The sequence below is a fragment of the Nannobrachium achirus genome (genome assembly GCF_963921795.1).
Source record: "Nannobrachium achirus genome assembly, chromosome: 13".
Taxonomy (NCBI): Eukaryota; Metazoa; Chordata; class Actinopteri; order Myctophiformes; family Myctophidae; genus Nannobrachium; species Nannobrachium achirus.
This window is the reverse complement of record NC_137833.1, coordinates 15386700-15406866: the sequence shown is the minus strand read 5'-3', so window position 1 is coordinate 15406866 and position 20167 is coordinate 15386700. Positions and strand designations below refer to the sequence as shown.

General features: G+C 41.9%; 1 protein-coding gene across 1 annotated transcript in view; it reads left to right on the top strand.

Annotated features, from left to right (window-relative positions):
• Positions 1-20167, top strand: part of anapc1 (anaphase promoting complex subunit 1) — a 68143-nt gene that overhangs the window by 18248 nt on the left and 29728 nt on the right. Inside the window, exons 17-35 of the mRNA XM_080740347.1 lie at positions 1561-1621; positions 4834-4889; positions 5086-5217; positions 6700-6774; positions 7172-7452; positions 8130-8221; positions 8966-9114; positions 11227-11305; positions 12608-12644; positions 12985-13058; positions 13414-13592; positions 13782-13868; positions 13957-14096; positions 14242-14360; positions 14703-14833; positions 15367-15507; positions 17947-18099; positions 19433-19514; positions 19857-19948. Coding sequence (XP_080596473.1) covers positions 1561-1621; positions 4834-4889; positions 5086-5217; positions 6700-6774; positions 7172-7452; positions 8130-8221; positions 8966-9114; positions 11227-11305; positions 12608-12644; positions 12985-13058; positions 13414-13592; positions 13782-13868; positions 13957-14096; positions 14242-14360; positions 14703-14833; positions 15367-15507; positions 17947-18099; positions 19433-19514; positions 19857-19948 — 2160 coding nt within the window. The remainder of the gene's footprint in view (positions 1-1560; positions 1622-4833; positions 4890-5085; positions 5218-6699; positions 6775-7171; positions 7453-8129; positions 8222-8965; positions 9115-11226; positions 11306-12607; positions 12645-12984; positions 13059-13413; positions 13593-13781; positions 13869-13956; positions 14097-14241; positions 14361-14702; positions 14834-15366; positions 15508-17946; positions 18100-19432; positions 19515-19856; positions 19949-20167) is intronic.

Sequence of the window (20167 nt, the reverse complement as noted above, 5' to 3'; positions counted from 1 at the left end):
TTCCTTAAGCCCGTATCAGAGTCGGGTCCGCGGTGGAAGGCTATCCACCGCGGTGTAGTGCCGTGTAGTCTTTTTGAGTCATAAAACTACAACGTTGACGCTCAAAAAGACTACACGGCACTACACCGCGGTGGATAGCCTTCCACCGCGGACCCGACTCTGATACGGGCTTTACTTACGTACACCTCCAAAGCCATAAACTGAGCATAATGTGCTGCGTGTCAAGTCCTGTCCATCTCCAGCAGCTGATGGACCATATTTTCTTCCTGTAGACAGAGAGAGATTCTTGGTCATTTGAAGTAATTAGGTTGGCAGCCTCTTCATTAGGCACTGACAGCATCTAGGAGATGCCGGAGGAGAGTTATTTCAAAGTGTGTTTGGGCTTAAAATGCGACATGCAGCAACACCTGGAAGGCTTTTCCTGTCACTGCTGTGTGTGTGTGTGTGTGTGTGTGTGTGTGTGTGTGTGTGTGTGTGTGTGTGTGTGTGTGTGTGTGTGTGTGTGTGTGTGTGTGTGTGTGTGTGTGTGTGTGTGTGTGTGTGTGTGTGTGTGTGTGTGTGTGTGTGTGTTCTTATTCTTTTTCAGTGGTTGTGCTTATGAAACAACATGGGAGTGAAAGTTTGTGGTTGTGTGTGCAGCACACATTTGTGTGTCTGCCTCTCGGGAGGAGTGCTGTCAGATTGAGTATAGACAATTTTGACAGCATAGGGACACGCACACACTCGAAAAATGCTCTCAAACAGATACACAGGCACACACATGTACTGCATGGCCCTAAATGCCTGATGCGTATATACAGACAAACACAAATACATACATTCTTGCTTACATATACAATTATAATTTACATTTGAAGCAGAAACAGATGTTCTCATCCAGCGTGGGGAAAATGTGTATATACTGTACATAATGCACAGATCAGACAAGACGGATACACACATGCTCTTTTAATCAGACATGCGCGCGCACACACACACACACACACACACACACACACACACACACACACACACACACACACACACACACACACACACACACATATTGACATACAGCATGTGTCTTAAGGCTGCTGTCATGACACATGCTACAAGCAATCAGTTAACCTTTTGTCCCCTCTGTCGTCTAATGCAGCTAGCTGTGTAGTTCCACAGGACCCACCGATTGAAGCCTTGTCATTATTCTGTAGACAGTCTCTCAGAATAGTATATTTCCTGTCTTCATTTAGTAGGGGTGCTCCACAGCACCATGTATTATTCATGTTTGTAATGATGATGTGTAGACAAAGTTCTCCAATATAACAATACATACACATGTAGACTTATAACATAACAAACAATATGAAAAAAGAAAATGTTGAGAGCTGGAATATGCTTATTTTCAATGTATTGGACATTATAGTATATTGATATTATCTCAATGACATGTTAAACTGCAGAAAGGCTGCCAATTGAGTGTTTGAAAATGTGACATTTCCATTACTGACAAACAGTGTATGTTAGGTCTGTCTTCACTCCACGTTTGTTCCTCTGCCCCTTCCTCTCTCCCTTGGTATGCAGGAGCTAGGTAACGGGACGATGCTGAGGATCTCTGTCCCTGAGGTTGCTACTTCTGAGCTGGGTGAGATTAACACTGGCTGCATTATAAGCCGCATGGGCGTGCGCTAGGGCATTCACCAAATATTCGAATGTTCGAATATTCTAATATCAAAGTCACTATTCGACGTTGTTCACCGAAGTCGAATATTCGCTTAGTTTTATTTTTTTATTGTTTTCTCTTTAACTCAGTCGGTGCCATATTTAAAGTGGGATGACCTCTTATATTGCCGGTTCGCCAACAAAGGGTTAAAAAAATAGTGTGCACGGTGGTGCACACATTCGTGCACAGATCATGCACTATGCATGTGCATGCTTTTCACAGCTTTCAAACAAAAAAATCCGCTTGGAAATCCGTTCAGACATTCAGGAGAAAGGAGCCCTTATGTTTTCTTCAAATGTAAACAAACATGGCTGCCATGTTTGAAAGATGGGGTTGGTATGGGGGTTAAACATGCAATTTCGCGATCGCGATCATGCCTAGTACACTGTTGGAGGTCCAAAAAATTTTTTTTCAAAAATGTTTTTTTCAAAAAAAATTTTTTTTTTTTTATTATTTAAAAAAAAAAGACGTTCAGAAGACGTCTGGCAGGGAGGTCCATAGTGAAAAAGACGTTTTAAAGACGTTTTTATCATAGAAACTTCTTTTTTGGCAGGGTATGAGTTAAAAAGAATGAGTTGCCCCTGGTGGATGAATTTGTTAATGCTCTATACCAGGCTTCTCAAACCTTTTTAGGCCGTGACCCCCAAAATAAACATATTTGAACTGGGGACCCCCACCCTGACAAGCACTTGGAATTGTAAGTATTACATTTAATGTTCCACAGATAAATATTGTGAAAATAGCTGATCTACATGCTCCCGAGGCATTGTGAGCATGTAGATCGACTATTTTCACAATGTTCGCCTCTTGCTTACTTAATATTTGACAGTTTGGCCAGTCCTGTCGAATATTCGACTATTCGAATACTTTGAGGTCGAATAATTCGAATACTAAAAATCACTATTCGTGAATGCCCTAGAGTGCGCACACACTCACACTTTTAAACATATAGAAACACACAACTGTATGTGGCAGGAGATTTTACCACTTACGATGTACGTGTATAACATTTTGTTTGGCGCATGTGGACACACACACACACACACACACACACACACACGCACGCGCGCGCGCACACGGCTGACTCTGAGTCATACTGCAGTTAGGATGTGGAAATTAGGTTTGAGTGCTGCCGCATGCTGCTAACAATGACGTAAAATGTTGATGGATGGAGGATACCATTTTACACGCACGCACGCACACAAACATAAATTTACTGATCACGATTAAGCCACCTACTATACATCAGTGAAGAGTTTATTCAGTTTTATTCTTTTCTTCGAGGTTTGTGTTTTAAGGATAGATGCAAATAAAAAATAAATTAGAAAAGTGTGCTCCTCTGAGCACAGGTGTCCGACAGGCTGGGTTGGGTTGCCTACCCAACGCCTGCAAACTTAAGTCATAGCCACTTGGAATGGGTGAGAAATCTAGGTTATACATCTTGATCACATGACCCTTGAGATAATGTGTACCGAATTGTGAGTTTTGGACAAAATCTGGAAAAGTAGTAGCGAAAAGTATGTTTTGAATGGCAGAAGATGTAAATAGGGCCATTTAGTTGCGTCATGATCCAAGGAATACAGGGGGAAAAGATGATTGGACGTGAAGATGGCTGTTGTAGTGCCACCATGAGGACATTTTAAAACATGTGTGAGGGAGGTTCTTCCTTTGCTAAGTGGTAATTTGCATGCAAAGTTGATTTTATGCTAAACAGCCACGCCCACAAACTTTGGAAGTCAACCAGGGTGGTATTTCTTCCTTGACCTTGTGGGAATGTGCATGACAATTGAATAGAACCGCGTATAATACTAATCAGATAAGCCTCTAGATCACTGGAGCTAAAATGAAAGATTGAAACACAAGCGGTACTGTATAGGTAAGAGTCAAGAAGAAAGCCAAGATAACAAAGAATAATATTATGGATAAAATAAAATATAAAGCTGCTGGCCCTAGATACTGTATCTTCACTGGATCTCTAAATGAGTGGATATACTGTATGTATGTACAGTCTATCACAAAATATAAATATACAGTGAATATATGAATGAATACCGTATAATAATGGACCAGAATTGTATCGAATATGAACTAATCATAACTAGTATTATTTCTGATGCATATAAGGGGATCCAATAAGACCAATCAAACAAGTTGAGTTGATGATCGGTGGGACTAACTTTGTATTTTGTTGCTGTTCTACCAGTTTACTAATGACGCTTGACCAGTCACATAAAAATGAACAGAGTAAGAAGGTTTGTGTCAGATTAGATGCAGGTTATGGTGTGCCCGGCCAGTTCCAGCTAGCTGTAGACCAATTACGTAGAGGCTGTTAACACACATTGTGTCCTCGCTATTATTTAGCCTGTTGAAGCTGAGGTGAACTAATGTATCTCTGCTTTCAGACCTCATGTTTCTCTCCGAAAGTTAACCAGTTTCAACATCTCATTTCCCATAGTCTTTGTTACAGCTAGCCCTCGGATTCTTAAAAACCTTCTTACACTTGTGTGTGTGTGTGTGTGTGTGTGTGTGTGTGTGTGTGTGTGTGTGTGTGTGTGTGTGTGTGTGTGTGTGTGTGTGTCCGTATTGTTCTGTGTGTCCATTATTTAATAATTGATTCCACCGATGAAGTATTCTTCCTCTAATGAAATGGCATTTATCTACCTCTTCCTTGACCTTTGTCAGCTCCGCCGTCCAATTAAGATCACAGGATGAAGTTGATTAGGAATCTGATTGGATGAAGGAGAGCAATTACACTGTAACACTAATCACTGTAGCAAATGGTGGTGGTGCTCGTATTGCTTCTTTTTTGTTTAGAGAATTACAAGCAAACTTATAATTAAGTCAAATAAATGGTCTTACCTGATGTTTTCTTATGCTTGAGAGACAATGTTTCCTGTTGAGCAAGATGATGGACATTATTAATGCCACATAATTTCCATATCAGGGAATTGCCTTCTGTTACCAACAACAACAAAACTCACACCTAATGCAAATATAAAACATATTATTTAGCAGTATTGAGGAAATGTTATATAGAATTCCATTTGGAGAGCTTCCTCACCTGCACAGATCGGTCAAAAGGGTGACTCCGTTTCACTCTGTTTCTTACTCACCTTTTTCTGCTCCCACACCAGTGAGGAAGTGCCTCCAGGCTATTCGCTTCATCCTGCCAAAGGAAGCTGCTATGAAGGTGGGTAAGAAAGACGGCAGTGGTGTGTTGAATAGAACAGGCTATATTGCTTTGCTTAGAGGGTTAATACTTGACAAAGCTTTGCTTCTCGACCATCAATTAATGAGATTTATTAAAATGTAACCTTTTTCATGCAAGTATGTACAATGTTAACGATTGTATTGTGTCCTATTTTATCTTGAACTTTATTGTCTAGGTTTTAGTGAAGTGGTACAACATCTACAATGCACCAGGTGGTCCCGGCATTCATACTGAATGGAACCTGTTTGTCACCTGCTTAATGTCCCTCATGGGCTACAACACTGAACACCTGAGCTGGGCACGCAGTGTGAGTATATGGCCATAAGACCTACAACATTGATTTAAGTATCACATTGCATTTTACACGGTACACACTAGGGGTGTAACGATACATTTGAATAGCGATTCGATACGCATCACGATACATGGTTGACGATATGATACCTGGAGGATATTGGTTCATTCATGGCGATACAATACGATTCAATGATTTAAAATCGATATAGTAACTATTTAGCAAAGAAATTAAATCTGTGTGAAACGTGTAAAAAATCTATTATTGCGACCGTAGGTCGCACTTACTACAGAAAGCTCCACCAGGTGTCCGTGCGTCAGTCAGTCAGTCAGTCCGTCCGTCCGTCCGTCACACGTCAGACGTCACACTTTTGCCCTGCTCATATCTCCGCAACCGTTGCCCCGATCCATGCCAGATTTTGCACACACACTCCTTACCTGCCAAACTACAACCTCCAAGGACCCCCGGAGTTCCAGGGACCCCCAGGTCCCTGGGGGACCCCCAGGTGTAAAAAAAAAATACCAAATGTGCAAAAATGACCAAATGACCACCCCCACGGGGCTGCTCACGGGGAATTCCCGGGGACCACCCACTCCTGCTACTCCAGAACGGATGCAAAAGTGGTGGCGCCCCCAGTGGAGGACCCCCTCCACTGCAGCTCACATAAAATGCCCTAACTCGGCCTAGGAGCGTCCGGGAGAGCCGGGGCCGGTACCTATTCGTCCGCCAAGGCAACGCGGAGACCCCACCCCTCATTTCTCACATGGCCCTCTTCTAGCGAGACCTACGGTCGCTTATCTCCCGATTAGGGAGTCTTACTGGTTATGGATATAAATAGGTAAACGCTGTGATTCTCTAGCAAATACATGATGGACATTATATTTCAACATATTATGGACAAACCCGCACCTTGACATGAACACAGAGATTACACACATTTATCGATAGACCAAGAGTCTAGAATGGAAAGGTAATTAGACCCCTCTTTTTAATTTCCCCTGCTAAATACAAGGCACACATACTTGGTTTCCATACAATTGATTATTTGCATTGCAAAACGATTCCATACCGAATATCTGCATTTTAAAACGATACGATACAAAGCCAAAACGGTACGATATTTTGCTTTTGCAAACGATATAGTAGATCATCGCAAATTAAAAACGTTTTTTCGATTCAGTTACTATAACGTTACACCCCTAGTACACACTGCGTCATTATGGGAAATGGAAGTTTTCTCTCTGTTTCTACGCTGTGAGGTATTTTATATGATCGTGCCCTTGTTATTAAAGCTTTCTAATCATGGCTTGGTTAGATCTGGAACACCAGGTGATGGCAATTAACAATGTGGTAGCCAGCACAGCAGTACTTGTGGTCCCTTGAGGACTGGAGTTGAAAACTGTTTTATACCATGATGTATGTACAGCATGTTGTGTTGTGACTCCTCCAGCTAGCTGTTTCTTGAGCAGCTTGCACCTGTTTTTGTCCCTCCAGCTCCACTTTGAAGTGCCTCTCTCTCCAGTGATTGCAGCCAAGAAGGCTCGTCCTTCAGACGGAGGCTCTGATGAGGTCGGTGGTTAGATTCCCTTTTATTTCATCTTTTGTTCGTTTCATATATTAAAAAATACACCTTTTCATTGTCAGGGGTGCAGGTTTAAAAAAAAAAGACTCCTATTACTAGCCTGACATGGTCATTTATAAAGACATCAGTCCATATAATTTCGGGTTAATTGTTCTTTTTCTTTTTTTTTTTGCTGTGCACTTTAGAGAACATGCAGGGAAAAACGTAAATGTGTATAAATTGTCCTCACTCATCAGTTTAAAGGAATACTTCACCCAAAAATGTTTATATTACCTATAAGATTAGTAAAAATATTGGACAAAAACAATTCAAGGCTTCATGGGGTGAGTAATTGATAGGTGAAGTATTCCTTTAACGGACCCTCTTCATGACTTCCCTGTGAAGGACTGGGAGCACCTGATGGGATCCCACTACCACCGTCAGATGGCCAGGCAGCCTGTGTGTGGACCCATGGTGTCCTACCCTGCCCCTGCTGGCAACGCCGCCGCTCCCTCGGACGCGGATCCTTCCGGTTCGTGCCTGAGGTTGGACAGTTCAGCTCCCCTGTTCTCCCACATCCCTGCGTTGTTCTATGTTCTCCATCTGCTCTACCAAGAGCTGCTGCTGGACGAGTTACAGCGAGCCGGAGCCAGGTCTCTGGTCTGTGTGCTGCAGCAACTGGCCAGGTAGCTGGGTTTGCAGGGAGGGGTGGGGAGGGCTGTCATGATTGCAAAATTTAAGTTGACGATTAACTGTGACACAAATAATTGTGCGTAAGTGTTACACATGGGAATAAGAATGTTATGTTATGTTATGTTTGCCTTTTATGTTTGCCTTTTATCCCTGGTAATCAAAGATTGGCACAGGGAAGATAAAGTATGACGTACAAGTTGAATACTTAAAGAAATTACTGACATGTTTAATTGTATACATACTTTCAAATGTTTTAAATAGCTGCTTGTAGATCTGCTATTTTTGGAAAAAGTTTGAAAATGTATGAAAATCTTTCAACATGGAAATGATTATGCAAAAATAATTGCAATTATTAAAAAAATGCCATTAGGTGATTATGTAATAATTGTTACAGCCTAGTTGTGCGTGTATCGTTGTAGTATGCAGACAATGTTATAGGGCTGATTGTCACACACTAGTTGTGTGTGTATCGTTGTAGTATGCAGATACTGTAGCAGTGTGTCTGGGTGTTTGGTTGTTCATAACGTTTGACTATAGGGCTGATTGTCACCCACACCTAGTGGACAGGATCATTAAAACAATAGGACATTGTTCTTTATTGGTTATGCTATTATTAGATTTAAAACATGTGATTGTCCTTCAATCCATCACATCTATTCTGTATGTCCAGGGACCTGCAGTTGCAGCAATATGTAGATCAATACTGGAGAGACTACCCTTCATTCATCAGCAGCTTCACTGAAACATGCCTCATAGACCAAGGTAAGACATTGACCAACTCATTAGTGGTGCAACAGATAATCAATTTAGCGGTGGATGTGAGCAGTTAATTTAAGCTATACCCCTTGTGAGAGGAATTTGTGTGTGTGTGTGTGTGTGTGTCAACCAGAGCACACGAGCGGAGTGGAGCGATGACAAAAGCCACTCCGCGCTCCAGAGGGCTCTTGTCCCACTTGCTCGTCGCTCTGGTCGGCCACCGGGCCGCTCCGCTCCCCGCCGCTCCGTCGCTCAACTTGATTTTCGCATCTCTCGCTCCGCGCTCGCTCCACACTCCGCTCAGGGCCGTCAATCAGAGTCAAAAAAGTAGTTTGCTACCATGTCCGAAACACTTTCTCCTTTGCCAGTGTGTTCCCAACACAAATGGCTGCGCTAACGTGAGCCTCGGCTTTGATGGAGACTTGGAGAACTTTCCACTCGCCACTGTTTTGTTGGAAACATGCGGCGCGCGGCCCCAACAGGATCGGCTTGGAGCGGAGGAGGGTCGGCGCTCAGACCCATTATAAAAGTCGCTCGCTCACGCTCAACTAAAAAACGGCTTGCTCCGCTCCCCGCACCGCTCGCGCTCCACTCCGCTCGTATGCTCTGGTGTCAACAGCGTGTTATACAAAATGTAATGCCTCAACTCTTAGTGCTCGTCATGGTGGATGGTCCCCAGTTAAAATATGATTATTTTTGGGGTTGTGGCCTTGAGAACTACTGGTCTATGACACATACACTACCTTTCAGCTCAGATTGGCCAGATGCAGCGTCCGTCATTCCTGAGGCAGGAGCCTCCCAGCATCTTCAGTTGGCTCAGTAGCTGTCTGAGAGGGGAGGAGGTCCCGCCCTTCCCCTTCCTGCCAGGCATCTGCCAGAGGACCAGGCTTTTGGTTCTGGTATGGAAAGCATTTTAAACACACACCCCCAATTATGACAATAATGCTATCTTCTGAAATGTTCTCCACTGTCATAATCATCTTGTTTTATTACCGTCCGATTTTCATCAGAGTTTGACAGCAACAGTTGCATAACATGAAATTTGAGTTCAAAACCCTTGACATGAAGCCTAGTGCAAAAGTGAAAATGGCACAACGGGTCACATTTACATTCAGGGCTGGCCAGCACAGCCCAGTAGCCTCAATGATGTGTTACCTTTTGGTTACATTTGTACACTCTTGAGTTATTTAGAGTTATGGATTTTCCTGTGTGTGAGTGAGAAAAAGGAACGATGAGAGTGAAAGCGTTAAAAGGTGATTGCAGACCATAAGTCAGCCAGTGAAACTACCAGTATTAGTAAGGCTGTTTATCTGAGTACATGTACTGTACGTCACTCACTCCGCAATGACTCAATAGAGTGTACTATCATCAAATCAAACAAACATCAAATCAACAAAGTAATACATTACATATGTAACTGACATATGGTGCAATTTGGTGGTCAAGCGTCATCTGGCAATGACTTTATGCTCTACACACAATGTACAAATGGATGAATTAACTGAGGATTTTACTGTGTACATTTCCCTTGGGTTTCTGTCGGTGAACAGCAATGTTCTGTAACTAGTACATGGAGAAGAGTGAGATGTTTTAGAGTTAGAATGTATGTGTGTGTATGTTTATATTTATCTCAGTTAGTCCATCCGGACGGACACCATCTGTGTCTGAGATTATTACACGACTCGTTAGGTGAGGTCTCGCCTGACGAAGGCCAAGTTATTTTGGTTGAATCTCACATTGAGGGGCCTCTAAACAAGCAGAAGCAATTTGGCAGTGTTTACGTGTAGTGCTGATGTCCTCAAATACATCTTCATTCAACCTTAACTTAACCACACAAGGAACACCAAATTGAGTCCAAACATTTGTTTACAATGATTATCCATCTCACACAGACCAGCACACAGACGGGCTGGTGGAGAGACTTGATGAGAGGCAGGCCGACGTCAGGCCGGTGGAGAAAGAGACATAAATAATAGAATTAAAATCTTTATATGCTGGCCAACATGTTGAATGTTGATTGAATACAAGACATTAATGAAGGTAAAATTATAAATGTCTATGTCTACCAGCCTGAGAGACGCATACTGTAAACAGACAAACGGTCACCAAAAAAAAAACAGATGGTCATACAGGGTTTGTGTGCAAAATGTGATATGAATATAATATGAACCTTACATGTCCTTACACACTGAGAGTGTTTATTTTGTGCGATTACTTTGCATGAAACATTTAAACTGCTGTTTATGTCATGAGTACATTCACAGAAAACGTGAATATAACATGTCGATAAAGTGATGCAAGTTATTTTTGAATGGGTCGATTTTATACTGCGAATAAAAGAGTCAACTTCTAGGTATTTTTGATGAGTAAACGCCTTTTCAAATCGCTTACTCATCATGCTCTGGATTTATTCTCGTCTCTTAATAACACTGCAACTGGAACTCGTCTATCAAGTGAAAGGAATATGTGTTGAAATGGTCTATAGTCTATACTGTTACTGTCTTTAATGGAATCTTGTACCAAATCAAATCGGTGTCCCAAAACATAGAGCCTGTCTCATCATGACATAGCCATATAATAATATAATAACTTAACATTCATACGCAACTTGAAATCTCTCATGTAAGTAAGCCCTGGCTGAATGATGCTCAACAGCAACGCATCCTGGAATTAAAAGGGGAATCATTATGTGAAGGTTAGATAAGTTCACTAGCCCTCAGTGTTTAGATTTGACTCATAATATGAGACATATTATGTCTTGTTAATGTACTTGTCCACTTTTGTTCTGGTCTAATTGTGCAGACGATGACTTTTTTTTTGTCTCTGTTCTTGTTGGTCTGTTCTCCTGTCCTCCTCTGCTCTCTCTCCCTCATAATTCTCCCTTTCCCATTTCCCCATCTGTCGTTCCTTCTCTTAATTCAACTTTCTCCTTCACTCACTGTCAACCGCTGTTCTGTCTGTCTGTCTCACTCTTCTCTCTGCCTTGTTTTCTTACTGATCTTTTCCATCAGAGTTATGCCCTCTATATTGTTGGTGATGAGAATGCCATCTCATCTGACATCTCAAAGTACCTGGCCAAGCTTACTGCAGGTGAGTGTCTAGTGTTGGTATACATAATTTGACTTTATTCCATGTGTGTCCATACTGTATGCATGTTTTATATGAGTGGTGTAAACTACAAGCGTTGTAACGGTACGATACCATATGGATTCTACAAACAATTTAATTTCAGGGGTTACAACCGATATGAGATGATATCTTGTGCCTGACTTACACTGTCATACTCTACTTAGATCAGCTCTCAAACAAGCAAAGCAAAATGCATTTGAAATTTATTTTAATACTGATTTGTTTTAATCACTGGATTTTAATTGAGGCACATTATTAAAGATTCTCTAGCAGATTCAATCTTTGATGAAAGACTGTCAACTTGTTTATTGCATTATATTTTTCCATTAGAGACGCTATCAGTTAAATTAATTGAATTGGAAGAATTTAGAGGTTGGTCACTCTGACTAGTGAGTGTATGTCCCGAGCTGCGCATGCTCTACTGTCGATAGATTTATGCCTAGAATTATTGAATGCTTTAACCAGTGAAAAATAGAAGATATACAAGCTCACAGCGCAGCACCGAGTGCCGCGCTGCGAGCTTGTAGATCTGCTATTTTTGAAAAATCGAGAAAATTATAATTTTGACACGATTCTATAAGTGTCTTTTGAATCCTTCTAAGATTTTTTGAAAAACCTATGTTTCTACAGTATGTCAGCAACCTGGCTGGCCATTGTCAAAGAAAAGGTCCTTTTCACTTAACTGGAGCTCAGTTTAGTCTGTTCTTGAGAGACTACTATGTCAGTGGTTCTCAAACCTTTTCATGTGAAGGACCCCCAAAATGATATGTATTTGGCCACGGAACCCCCATCTCAAAATATTTAGTTCTAGGGACCCCCCAGAAGCAAAATTTGAGTTACAAGCGTTCGCTTTGAAAATACATATATTCAAAGATTTGCACACATTTTCACGACTTTTTCAAAAATAGCAGATCTACAAGCTCGCAGCACGGCACTCTGTGAGCTTGTATGTCTGCTATTTTTCACTAGTAAAAGCATTCAATAATTCTAGACCTAATTGGGTTTAAGAGAAGGACAGACGGTTGCAGACTCACTTAACTATCTATAGAAACAGTCCGCACTCACAAGGTGAATTTTCTTTGAATTCCTGTATTTACGGCAGCAGCAGTCATGACAAACAGACACGTTTTGGGCTACTCAGGCCTTCATAAGTGTTTGAATCTCTCTCCATTTCTCTCTCTCCTTCTACATTTTGTTTCTGTCTTCTCTCCTTGAAATATCTCCTTTCCATGACCCCTGCCCTTCTACCTCTTCCTCCCTCAGGTCAGAAGTCGTGTGTCAGTGAATCAACGTATAGAAGGTAAACCAGGTCTTATATTCCGTATTTCACCAACAGAAATCCATCTAATGGTAAAGCACACTCTAGAAAGCTAAGGCTAAAGTGAAACTAAAGCTGGTTGCACACTGCACTGCGTTTTTTCCTTGCGTTTTGGAAATCCGAAATCCGGAGGCCAGGGAGAGAGAGAAGAGAGAGAGAGCTAGGGACTCACATTTTTGTATTTACGTGCTCTGAAATTCGCTCCGATATTCGGCCTGAAAAACGCAGCAGTGTGCAAAGGCCTTTAGTCCTTGCAAGTTTCCGTTGATGCACTATTTTTCTATTCATCTGCATTTACTAATGCTCTGTGTTTTGATTCCAGGCAGAGCAGTATGAAGTGTGAGCCGTCCAACGAGAGTCTGGCTGAGAAGCTTGTTGTCTGGCTTACCTCAGCAGGTGAGATAAGCAAATGTTTACAATAAAATAACAACAAGCCGGCCATATTAACTGAGTGAGATGGACTCTGGTGGGGTTTCCATCACAGGCCAGCATGAGTCATGGCTTCCTGCTGACCTCCAATATCAGGCCTGCAGTGCCCCTATTTGGGCCATACTGCTGGCCTGAGATTGGTTTTCTTCTACCCACCTAATCGGGGACTACTTTAAACTTGGGACCGCTGGTAAATGCAATTAATTATCTATACATCCACGGAATATAAAACTAGCAGTAGTGTCACTAACAAAGACCAGGACTTTAGTTTGAAGGACTGCTGTACTTAATTTCCTTTCTCCTCTTCCTCTGATTGGTTCAGGCTTCACCCTGAAGGATTTGGAGTCCGTCCCATTTGGTGTGGCGCTGCCAATCAGAGAGGCCATCTACCATTGTCGGGAGCAACCGTGTTCCGATTGGTCGGAGGAGGTCTGTCTGTTGATTGGGCGACAGGACCTGACCAAGCAAGCTCACAAGATGACCTTGGCCAAAAAACAGGCAGTAAGGGTCTACACTCTTAAAAAGTGGAGAAAATAGCCGATTTATAATCTTAAACGCATTGTGAGCTTGTAGAGCAGCTATTTTCAACATCTATTTTCTCCATGTGCGATTAATTCTTCACTGTGTGTGTGTGTGTGTGTGTGTGTGTGTGTGTGTGTGTGTGTGACTGTGTGGGGGACGTGTGTCCAGTCTCTAGGTTCGGGTCTGACTCTCGAACCTCCCACTACCACCGAGGCCGACGAGGAGGAGGACGGGATGTCTGACATCATCCAGGAGGTGAGAGGGTCCAGCTCAATCTCGATCAGGAGCACCAGTCTTAAAACATTGCATCCTCTGTTTTAAACTGCCACCCATCCCCTTCTAGGTGACGGGTCTGATCTGGAGTCAGGACCTGAGGGTCCATGAGGTTCGCAGGCTACTCCAGAGCTCCAGGCCCGTGAGGGTCAGTGTTGTCCAGCTACCAGAGGTGTCAGACCATGAGTACATAGAGGAGAAAGAGAACAAGTGAGTTAAATCGGGTGTGGTGCATTTCCAAATGTTCGTCTTCTCTATTTTTCCTTAATTCTGTTCTTTCTTTCACCTGTGTGTCCTTCATGTTCACCCACTCTGTCTCACTCACTCTCCTACAAATTCCTCCTCCTCCCCTCAGACTCCTGCAGTTGTGTCAGAGGACCATGTCTCTCCCTGTGGGTCGAGGTCTGTTCACTCTCTTCTCCTATCACCCTGTACCAACCGAGCCCCTGCCAGTACCCAAACTCAATCTCACAGGTAATAATCTTTCCCTTTAAGGCAAGGACACCAGCACTCACTTTAGAATGATTTTTTTCTTGACTTATTGAAGGGATTTCCCCCAGCAGTGCTGGGGGAAATCCCTTCAATAAGTCAAGAAGAATTAATACTAAAGTGAGAGGTGGTGTCCTTCCCTTAAAGTTCTATGTACCCGAACCGTGCACCCTAGAATATTTTACATGTGAACTACGCTGACGAGTGCTCCTCTTTCCACTTTTTTTGAAACATGATTTATTTTACGGAAACTCTTTAGATTAGTTGGTTGATTGATTGATAGATATACAGTATAAGTGTATCTAAGTCTGTTTTGATGCTGTCCAGGTCGTGCTCCTCCCAGGAACACCATGGTGGACCTGAACAGTGGTAACATTGACGTTCCTCCCAATATGACCAGCTGGTCCAGCTTCCATAATGGAGTGGCTGCTGGACTAAAGATAGCCCCTGCCTCCCAGGTACTCTGTGTGTGTGTGTGTGTGTGTGTGTGTGTGTGTGTGTGTGTGTGTGTGTGTGTGTGTGTGTGTGTGTGTGTGTGTGTGTGTGTGTGTGTGTGTGTGTGTGTGTGTGTGTGTGTGTGTGTATACTTATGGGGACTAAACGCATGTTCACACAGTCACCTGCAGGGGACCTCTGACAGGGACAAAATAGTAGGTCCCCACAACGGTTAGGGATAGAGGTTAGGGTAAGGCCACAGGACTTGCATGAAAATGAATGGAAGTCTATGTAATGTTCCCACAAGTTATGTAAATAAATATATATATTGTGTGTGTGTGTGTGTGTGTATTTTGATCTCTGGGTATCTGTTTATTGTCTATCTGTACGTATTTTGTTTTACCACTGCACAAATAAAGTTCCGAAAAGAAAAATAGTCATTTGAAGCTGACGTTTTTGTGTTATACTTCTTTAATTTCAAGTAGCAGTGTATCCATATCCAATGAAAAGTCGCTGGCCTTTGGACTAAATGGCATCCCTTTTGTTTATTTTTAAGGTGGACTCGGCATGGATAGCCTACAACAAGCCAAAGAGTCCTGAGCTGGCCAATGAGTATGCAGGCTTCCTTATGGCTTTGGGCCTCAATGGACACCTCACCAAGCTGGCCACGCTCAATATACATGACTATCTCACCAAGGTAAACACAGCTGTTCACTTTGTCATTGACCCAGTTCAGTGGGCATGCTAAAGCCTTGACCAGGATGCATGCAAGGCGTCAGTTGGTCCTGAGGACTCAAATGTGGCACAGTTACCACTGTAAAGTTTCGTCTATAAAACATATATTTCCAGAGATTAAATAAACCACTGGAATAACAAATGATCATAACAATAGAGGGTATGCGCATGCTTAAAGTGAATGGCAAATCGAGTGTCAAAATGAGTTTAACGTCGTTTAATGCAGTAAGATAAGACTTTTCTGTTTGGATGTATGGGCTGTCAAGGCCAGAAAGTATTTTTTTTGCCACTCAGTAGGCGTTCCCGCATAACTTCCGGGTATGATGATGATGTCACACGCATACCCTCTATACTGCATTTCGACTGCAAACCTCTGTCACTAGTACTGTATGTTGCTGCTTGATCAACCAAAATTGTAGTTTGAAAATAAGTTTATGCTGTAAGATGAAAATCGGGTTGATGAAAATCCTTTGATCCGATTATAGTGTAGGTCTATTTAATTACAGTGGATGTACTGTATTTTCAACACAATGCATATTGTTTGCTTTGATTGGAATTAACATGTAGGTAGGCCAACAAGATAATTCTCTCATAGAGAATTATGTCCTTATGCCCCCCTTTAACTTTCACCGGCAAAATAAATACAGTACATTTAAAATAGAGCTCAACCCTGTGATATGCATCACATATTGTGTTTATTGTCCCGACTCCCCAGCCATAGACAGTCCATCACAGAGCTGAAATCGTCTGTCTTCACCTTGATCACTGTTATCCACAGATCCTTACGTTTGCATGCATTTGTTTCTGTTAATTTAACACACACACACACAGTTAAACAAACACTCAAATACAGTATACACGTATACATAAACACGTGTACAGATCTAAGTTGAAGGTTCACATGAATGCACGGCCGACACTTCTCTGAATGAGCAAAGATCAGAGTTGTGAACACGCGTCAGAAACAGGGAACCAGTCAAACTGAAACTCTAATCTCTGAGAACCGTGAACCAGAGTGAGCCATCTCCCAGTTACAGGGGGGCAAAATAACAGGATGCTGCTTGCAAAACGCCAACAGATTGGTCTAAATTCTGTGAATCAAAAACCTATTTTGAAGATTTAGATGTGAAGTACAACTGATCAAGAAGAATGATCCGGGGTTGACGGTTCATTCACTCTGAATTCACTCTAAACTAAATGTAACTTGAAAATAATATGGCAACGGCATTTATGGCATATGTTTTAGCTATAAGTCTTTTTGAACCTGCGTGAAATGGATGCACATAATCAATGTATTTTACATCTAGGCTTGTGATTAGTTTATATTAAGGTTTCAGTTCTTGCTATGTCACACAACAGACATATCTGTGATCAATTCATAACAAATGAGCCAAGGTGTGAGAGAGAGATGAATTGAATGGTTTCAATTGTATTGAACTCGGCAACATCCAGAGGAAGAGAGAGAAAGCGATTGAGCAAACTGAACATGTGTGGCTGTGGTCTGCTAGCATTCTGGATTGGTATTGTGTCAAATAAATGTGTGGGGTGGGCTTTTACTGTATAGCTGTAAAAAGAAATATGTAACTTAGAATTTGCCTAATACAGCCTATTGTGTTACTAGATGTTGACACTGTTGTCCACACATCTGATTCTGATTATTATTCGTTATTCTTTTTCCGGAGTGCCATGGAAAAAGCACACACATGGGCAGCTTTGATGGGATGGGAAGCAAAGTCGTCATTAATCATGGCTCTTCTTTACCGATTACGCCCCCACTACTGCATGATTCCCGTACAAAAGTGGCTACAGTCAGAGACACACACAGGCACACTGCATGGAATGCTGTCCACAGGGGTCTAATGAGAGATGCAGCCCCTGGTGAACAGCCATTTCTTCCCACAGAGAACATGCCACAACAATTGGTGACATAATGCAATGTTTACCTCTTAAAGGAATCCACTGTCAATCTTAAGGCTACCATTCCATATGTGGATCAATGTGTAGACTCTACACATTGTTAATACCTTGCTCTACACTGTAGAGCAAGGTATTAACATTGTCAGGGTTTAGGGTCACCCCATACTTAAATAATTGCCCTCCTGGTTTTGAAAGGTAATAAGTGTAAATAAGTTTGTGTGCAACAAAATACTTTTCACTAAATGGATAGTGATCTTGTGTAAGTAACGGAGCTGATCCGAACCTCCCCGTGTCACATGTACACAATTGACCTTGTAACTGTCCAAAATCTAATATTGCTTTTAACACTTACTGTATGTGAAATAAGTATTTTCCTGAAACTGTTAGATTCATTATCTGTGTGAAATGATGTTTAAATCTGCCACGTTCATCTGTCAGGCCATCTTTATAATATCTGTTAACGTTCTCCCTCTCACTCTGTCAGGGTCATGAGATGACTAGCATCGGTCTGTTACTGGGTGTGTCATCAGCCAAACTGGGAACTATGGATATGTCAATCACCCGTTTGCTCAGCATCCACATCCCCGCCCTACTCCCGCCCACTTCCACTGAGCTAGATGTTCCACATAATGTACAGGTGTGTGTTTAAACTGTTATGTTAGATGTTCCACATGATGTACAGGTGTGTGTTTGAACTGTTATGTTAGATGTTCCACATGATGTACAGGTGTGTGTTTGAACTGTTATGTTAGATGTTCCACATGATGTACAGGTGTGTGTTTGAACTGTGTTATAGCATACAGTACGGTGTATCTTTGATCTGTCATAATAATAACAAAGTACAGGACAGGTGTGTGTTTCATATGACTGTAATCCAACATAAAGTGTTTCTCTAACTTAACACTTATGTTGCTATGATTTTTTCTCTTCAATGTCCCACGTTGCCATGGTTACCATAGACTTCCATGTAATTGCGCAATTGTGTAAAAAGTGCACGCCCATGCCTAGATGATGCACCACGTGTGTTCACACTGTTCACAGCTTTCAAACAAAAAAATCCGCTTGGAAATCCGTTCAGGCATTCATGATTTATCAGCCATTATGTTTTCTTCAGATGTAAACAAACATGGCTGCCATGTTTGAAAGAATGGGTTGGTATGGGGTTAAACATGCAATTTCGCGATCGCGATCATGCCTAATACATTTCTGGAGGTCCAAAAAAATTTGAAGATTTTTTTTTTTCAAAAACGGCCCAAACTCGGGAAACTCGGGGTTGGCACAGCGGTAGTACCTTTTCAAACTCTGGAAACTCGGGTTTGGCACCAGATGTGTTAACATGTGCAGTATTAGACCTCATCTGAAAATATTTTGTGCCCAGGACTACCATACAAGATTTGTGGTTAAAATATTCCATCGCAACTCGTTGTGAGCTTGGCTTTTCAAATAGCCATTGTATATACAATAGAGTTAAAGTGGGCAAGCAAATTCTGATGTCAAATTGATAGTTCGCCCCAAAAAATACTTTTTTTTTCTATCGATTACTTACTCCATGGAGACTTGAATTCATGGATATTTGTTTGTTTTTGTCACATTCCTAAGACATTAATTTGATGACCAGCAGTGGTTCCCAGTGGAGACACAAAGAGCCTGCTTTGTTCCCTATGGAGACACAAATAGTCTCCTCAAATTATTGGCTTAAGAATGCAACAAAAATGATAACATATCAATGAATTCAAGTCTCCATGGGGTGAGTAATCGATAGAAAGAAAGTCATTTTGGGGGTGAACAATCCCTTTTAACTAATTTAGCTGGGGACCCCGAGGAACCCCCCCTCAAGTACCCCTTGGGGGTCCCGAGAGTGGACCCCACTTAGAGAACCACTGCCATACACACTGCAGGTGTGTGTTGGGGTGTTCAATGTGTCCTAATGAAAGGTGTTTCATTGTCCTCTCTCCTCTCCTGCTGTACAGGTAGCAGCGGTGGTCGGCATTGGATTAGTGTACCAGGGAACAGGACACAGACACAATGCTGAGGTCTTGCTTGCTGAAATTGGTACTTTTATTTGTACTTTCCCCAGACAGTTTTGTGTGCTCCTGCCTTAGAGGCTGCGATTATGGAATTGATGATTGTTTTGTGGTCACCTCATTAGAAGGGCTGAAAACTATTTATAAAGAGCAACAACAAAAAAAGAGTGAAAATACACCTCTGAGAGTCATCTTTCTGTGAACTAACTATGCATATTACTGTATGTTCATGCAGATTCAGGTTATTAGTATAAATTAGATTATTATTTTTTGCTATAAAGTCGAATTTTTACACACCGCAAACCTATTTATTGACAGTAACCTCGTTGTATGCATTCAGTGAAGTTGTTGTTGTTGTCTGTTTTTCTAGGCCGGCTCCCAGGTCCTGAGATGGAGTTCTCTACAGATAGAGAGTCCTATTCGTTAGCTGCTGGACTGGCCCTGGGCATGGTCTGTCTGGGGGTGCGTCTCAAAACACACACACGCACACGTGCACGTACGATTTTCAGTGGTCATATATATTTGCACACACGTCAGAAATAAACAGCCAAAAACATGCATACAGATACAGTATATAGCTATAGCCACACTGACCTGATCAGGCAAACACACATAACCTTGGATTAACATACCGAGAAGAACACACAATTGTAGTTTGTAAAACATTCCTTAACAGCGAAT